At 39.9% G+C, this 6,403-nt stretch overlaps 1 protein-coding gene across 1 annotated transcript; it reads right to left on the reverse strand.

The window, feature by feature from the left end:
• Positions 1-4,125: 4,125 nt before the first annotated feature.
• On the reverse strand, positions 4,126-4,737 carry LOC138897614 (uncharacterized). Its single transcript, XM_070183607.1, has 2 exons — positions 4,649-4,737; positions 4,126-4,531 (listed from the first exon to the last, which is right to left on the reverse strand). Exons 1-2 carry the CDS (start codon positions 4,735-4,737, stop codon positions 4,126-4,128), a joined length of 495 nt encoding a protein of 164 aa, XP_070039708.1.
• Positions 4,738-6,403: the final 1,666 nt, after the last annotated feature.

The raw sequence follows: 6,403 nt of genomic DNA on the forward strand, positions 1-6,403 counted from the left end.
AGGTCCTTGAGAGCTTGTTAGCACTCGTCAGCCCATTCAAACTGATTTTGTTTTTTCAGCACTAAAAGGAATTTAAAACTTTTTTCTGATGACTTTGATATAAAGCTTCCTAGAGCTACTATCCTGCTTGTTAATCTCTACACTTCTTTTTTGCTCGTGAGTATATATGGTATCTCCTTAATAGCTTTGATATATGCGGGATTCACTTCAATATCTCTATTAAAAATAAGAAAACCTAAAAACTTACCTGAAGCCATACCAAAAGCATATTTTTCGGGTTTAAATTCATATTGTACTTGTGAAGAATCTCATAGGTGTCTGACAAGTGTTGAAAATGATCCCCCGCCTGTGTTGACTTGACCAACATATCGTCTATGTAAACTTCCATGTTTTTTCCCAAGTGTTCTTGAAATATTTTAGTCACCAATCTTTGATATGTGGTTCCAGCATTTTTCAAGCCAAATGGCATGACTTTGTAACAATAAATCCCCCTTTCTGTGATAAACGAAGTTTTTTCTTCATCTAGAGGGTCCATTTTTATTTGGTTATATCTTGAATATGCATCTAAAATACTTAAAAGTTCATGACCTGTAGTGGAATCAATTAACTGATCTATATGCGGTAAAGGAAATGAATCTTTAGGACAAGCCTTATTTAAATCGATATAATCTACGCAAACTCGCCATTTTCTATTCTTTTTTGGAACCACGACGGTATTAGCTAACCAGTGAGGGTACTTTACCTCTCATATTGAACCAATTTTCAAAAGCTTTTGTACCTCATCCTGGATCACTTGATTTTAGAAAGACCCTTGCTTCCTTTTCTTCTGCTTGACAAGTGGGTGTAACGAATCCTCATTCAACTTATGAGTCATCACCTCCGGTGGTATACCTGTCATATTTGAGTGCGACCAAGCAAAGCAATCTGTGTTAGCACGTAAAAATTTGATTAACTTACCTTTCATTTATGTAACGACCCGGTCAGTCATTTTGAGTGTTGTAGCCCCGTTCCCCCATTTACTGCGTATTCTATGCTCAATTGTCGATATGTGACTTTCCGAGATAGTTGGTTTGGTTCCGGGGATGATTTGTGGTTGGAATCTTAAGTTGAAAGGGTTGACCAGATTTTGACTTATGTGTAAACAACTCTGGAATGGAGTTTTGACGGTTCTGATAGCTTTGTAAGGTGATTTTGAACTTTGTAGTGTGATCGGATATTGATTTGGAGGTCCGTAGTTGATTTTGGCTTGAAATAGCGAAAGTTGGAAAATTAGAAGTTTGGAGAGTTAAGAAGTTTGACCGAGAGTTGGCTTTGTGGTTACGGGGATCAGATTTTGGTTCCGGAAGATGGAATAGGTCCTTTGTGTCATTACTTACTTGTGTGCAAAATTTGAGGTCAATCAGAGTTGATTTGATAGGTTTCGGCATCGAATGCAAAAGTTAGAAGTTCATAAGTTCATCAGTCTTGAATTGGGGTGCGATTCAGGTTTTTGATGTTGTTTGATATGATTTGAGGCCTCGAATAAGTTCATATGATATTTTAGTACTTGTTGGTATATTTGGTTGAGGTCCCGGGGACCTCGGGTGAGTTTCGGATGGTTAACGGATTGGAATTTGAACTTAGATGATAGTTGATGTTGCTGGTCTGGTTTCCTTATATGCGATCGCGTGGGAAGGTCCGCGATCGCGTAGGCTTATTTTGGGCAGTTGGGATTTTGTTCTATGCCTTCGTGATTTTTGGTCTACGATCGCGTAAGCTGGAGAAAGCAGTAAATCGCGAAAGCGTGGGCTAAGCCGCGTTCGCGAAGAGGAAATGAGGCAGGAGCTGGTCATACGCTTTGTTCTTCACGATCACGTGAAGAGAGTCGCGATCGCGTAGGTCTGAGGGCTAGTGCATCGCGTTTGCATGGAGATTTTTGCATTCGCGTAGAATTAATTCTGGGGTAGCGTAGTTTTGTGCTTCGCGATCTTAAGGCATTTTCCGTGATCGCGATTGAGGACTTCTAGGCAGAACTTAAATATTTCAAAAACGAGGGTTTGAATCATTTTTCATAATTTGATTTTGGGAGCTCGGATTGAGGCGATTCTCGGAGAGATTTTCAAGAGAGTTATTGGGGTAAGTGATTCTAACTCGATTTTGGTTAAATTAAATGAATATATCTATTATTTCATCATTTAATTAGGGATTTTGGTTGAAAATTTGGGGGAAAATTGTAGAAACTTCATAGGCTTTAATTTGAGGATTTGAAGGCCGATTTGTGATCGAATTTGAGTAATTTTGATATGGTTGGACTCGTGGTTGAATGGTTGTTCGGATTTTGTAACTTTTATTGGATTCCAAGACGTGGGCCCAGTGGTTGACTTTTGAGTTGAATTTTTAACTTTTGATTACGAACTTAGCATTTTCATATGGAATTGATTCCTATAGCTTGAGTTGATTGTATCGAATTGCTTGTTGCTAGATTCAAGGCATTCAGAGGCTGATTCGCGAGTCAAGGGCTTGTTAGAGTAGAGATTTGCACGGTTTGAGGTAAGTAACACTTCTAAACTTGGTTCTGAGGGTATGAATCCCTGAATTATGTGTTATGTGGTTGATGTTGAGGTGACACATATGCTAGGTGACAGGCGTGTGGGCGTGCACCGTAGAAATTATGACTTGGTCGATTCCGTGGAACTGTATAATTGAATAATCTTGTTGTTATCCGTATATTCACCATGTGTTAGAGAAATTAAGTTGTGGTTCATGTTAGAAATCATGCTTAGGCTACATGCTGGTACTGTTGGGACCCACAGAGGTCGTGTTGCATGCTGAATTATTTGCTTAATTTGCAATTATATACTCAGTCATAGTTAACTTTTGCATATCATATCTCAGTCTCTGTTGCCATTTATTGATACATCATATCATCATTATTTGGGCTGATTATCATGATACTTGTCAGCCCGAGAGACTGGAGAGATTGATGACTGAATGAGGCCGAGGGCCTGATTGTGAGGATATTTATGGGATCGGGATGCACGCCGCAACATGCTTTATTGATTCATGCCATGATTGGCTTATTATAGCGCTTGGGAATGTTCCGCCCCTCCGGAGTCTGACTTATCAGCAGTGAGAGTAGGTACCTACTGAGTGTGAGTGCGAGTGCCGAGCACGAGTGCCATGTGCGAGTGCCGAGCGATTCGGAGGATTAAGTGACTATGAGGATGGAGTGACTGTAAGGAATGAGTGACTATGAATATGGAGTGAATAGGAGGACTGAGTGATTGATACTCTAAGAGTATGCATATGATTTCATCATTGTTTTTGTATTACAGTGGCATACATAATTGACATGTATATATCGAGATGTATTATTTCTCATTTCAGTTACACTTGACATATCTTACCTGTTTGAGCTTTAACTGTTGAACTTGAAAGCATGTCTACATTTCTGTAATTGGACTGTACCTATAAAGCTCGTCACTGCTTTCAGCCCAAAAGTTAGACTTGTTACTTACTGAGCTGGTTGTACGCACGCTATACCATGCACTTCGTGTGCAGATCCAGGTGTTTTCGGGCACGGTGGTTGTTGATCTTGGAGTTTTAGCCTTTCGGAGATTTTTGAGGTAGCTGCCTTGGCATCCGCAGACCTTGACTCTCTTCCCCTATCTCTCAGTTTTACTTATCCTGTTCTACTTTTTAGACAGTGTATCAGACTATGTTATTGTATAGATGCCCATGTACTTAGTGACACCTGGGTTTTGGTAAATTCTATACTGAGTTGTGGCATTTTCATCCAGTTTTTATGAGATTTTTACTTACTTAAACCTATTTCAATACATTTTGAATTTTAAAATTTTGGTATGTGTGATTTTTCGGCTTGCCTAGTATCATAATAGGCGCCATCACGACATGTTGAGTTTTGGGTCGTGACAATTTTTGGGCTCAAATTTGCTCCGATGTAAACTTTTTTGTCTGGCTAGTGACAAATAATATTATAGCTTCGAGTTCCTTGGTAGTTGTTTTAATGTTCTCATTTTCCTCTGGTTCTTGAATCACATCGGGTCTCGAGTCGACATCAATCTGTCCTTGCATGTCTTCAGTTTAGGTTTTAACAACAGTGTCCTCAACTGAATTCTGTAATTGCTATTTCGCATCTGCATCATTAGCTACTATGCTTGCAATCACCACTAAGTTGATACTTTGTGAAGCTTGTTGATCTCCGCGGATTTGACGGATTCCCCACTGTGAAGGAAATTTGATAACTTGATGCAATGTGGATGGGACAATGCCCATAGCATGAATCCATGGTCTTCCCAGAATTATATTATAGGCCATGTCTGCGTCTATCACCTGGAACTTTGTATCCTTGACGACCCCTTCTACAAATGTGGTAATTATAACTTCCCCTTTCATAACAATGCTTGAATTATCAAACTCTGACAAGGACCGTGATTTTGGTATGACCATATCATTAACTTGCATTTCATTTACCACTCTCAGTAAAATGATGTTCACTGAGCTTCCTCGATCAATCAAAACTCGTTTTACACTAGTGTCATATACAAGCAAAGATATTACCAGTGCATCATTGTGAGGAATCATCAAGCCGTCCACGTCTTCATCGTCGAATGTTATGCTGTCGCCATCCAAGACTTGGCGAACTCACTTTCTGTGAGTGACAATGACTTTTGATGTCTTTTTTGCAGCTGTATATGTTACTCCATTGACCTCATCTCCTCCAGTTATAACATTCATTATTCTTTTTGGTGATGGAGGTTTTGGGGGTTCCTATCTGTTCTTCATGTATGATTGTCTCCCTTTCACACTGAACAGATCAGTAAATAGCCCTGCTTCAATAAATGTTTGACCTCTTCTTGCAAAAGCCTACAATCTGTTGTTCTATGGCCATGATCATTATGAAACTGCACCAGAAATCTGGGTTTCTTTTGTTCGGATTTGATCTCATTTGTTTTGGCCATCGCACCTTATCCCCCATACCTCTTAAAACAACCATTAATTCGGAGGTGCTAATGTTAAAGCTGTAATCCTCTATTCTTGCTTGCGTATTGGAATCATTGCTTCAGGATTCCCGCTCCTTTTTGATTCTGAATGAAGAACTCGCGTCTTTTTGCCTTGATGTTGAATCAAATCATGCATTCTCCTATTTAGATTGAGAATCTCGCCCCGCAGGTCCCATGTATGGCTCGTACCTATTTTTACCGGACCTTCTTTCTGATTCTGAACGTCTCGAACTTGGTCTTTCATCGGCCCTTGGATGTGCGACCGTATCTTCTTCTATCCGCAACTTCGTACTGTATCTATTGTACACATCGTTCCAAGTTGTTGCAGGTAATTCTCGCAAACTTTCTTTCAACCTCCTCGTGGCTTTTGAACATTTCTCGTTCAAGTTGCTCGCGAATGCCATAGCCGCCCAGTTATCAGGTACCCGAGGCAACATCATCCTCTCCCGCTGGAATCCTTCAACGAATTCCCTGAGCAATTCGGTATTCCCTTGTTTAACCTTAAAGATGTCTTCCATACATTTTTCAACTTTTTGAGCTCCCGAATGTGTTTTTATAAATGAATCTGCAAGCTCAGCAAAAGAATCAATAGAATTTTCAGGTAAAAGAGAATACCACATTAACCCTTCTTTTGTGAGTGTTTTGCCAAATGTTTTAACCAAAACCGATTCGATTTCTTGCTTGGTTAAATTATTGCCTTTCACGCTGGTAGTGAACGCAGTTATGTGATCTTGAGGGTCAGTTGTTCCATCATATTTGGGAATAGCAGGCATTTTAAACTTTTTGGGAATTGGTAAAGGTGCTGCATTTGGCTTCCAGGGTTGTTGTGAATACTTGTCAATGCCCACATCTTTGATCACGGGAAGCACGCCAGGTATTTTCTCTATACGATCTTTTCGCTCCTTCAACTGTTTCTGCAAAGTTAGCACTAAACTTTGTAAATTAGAATTATTTGGTGTACTTGACCCTCCATCACGAGATTCATTAGAAATTTTTCCACTTCCAGAATTATCAAGCCATGAACGCGGGTTCTCCAAAGTTGTTGTATTAACTGGTAGAGGAGTTTGCACCGCATTGGGTAATCCTCTCAAAAAAGCCTGTAGTGCACTGTTCACGTGTTCTACAATCAATTGCTTTAGAGCATCCTGCTCCACAGTTTGGTCGTCTCCCTACTGATCATCATCGCGCGAAGCAAACCTTTCAAGTGAACTTCCACGGGATTGCTGGGAGTATCCCGTAGGTGTGTGGTGTGGTGGAGTTCTACCTTGTTGGTTCAGCTGGTTGTTCTCGTTAACGGTTGACATACTTGGTTGTTAAAAAATAGAGTTTGGAAAGTGAACAGATTATCATATTTCCGATAACATAATCAATTTGTTTAACCCAAAAATAGATTTCTCGGT

Source organism: Nicotiana tomentosiformis, chromosome 8 (assembly GCF_000390325.3).
Source record: "Nicotiana tomentosiformis chromosome 8, ASM39032v3, whole genome shotgun sequence".
NCBI classification, from domain to species: Eukaryota; Viridiplantae; Streptophyta; class Magnoliopsida; order Solanales; family Solanaceae; genus Nicotiana; species Nicotiana tomentosiformis.

Bases quoted from the DNA above. Each gene is read 5' to 3' on its own strand.
- LOC138897614 (XM_070183607.1), bottom strand. From the start codon at position 4,737: ATGAATGTTATAACTGGAGGAGATGAGGTCAATGGAGTAACATATACA. The intron at 4,532-4,648 runs GTGAGTTCGCCA...ATATGACACTAG, and splicing joins GTCATTGTCACTCACAGAAA to TGTAAAACGAGTTTTGATTG.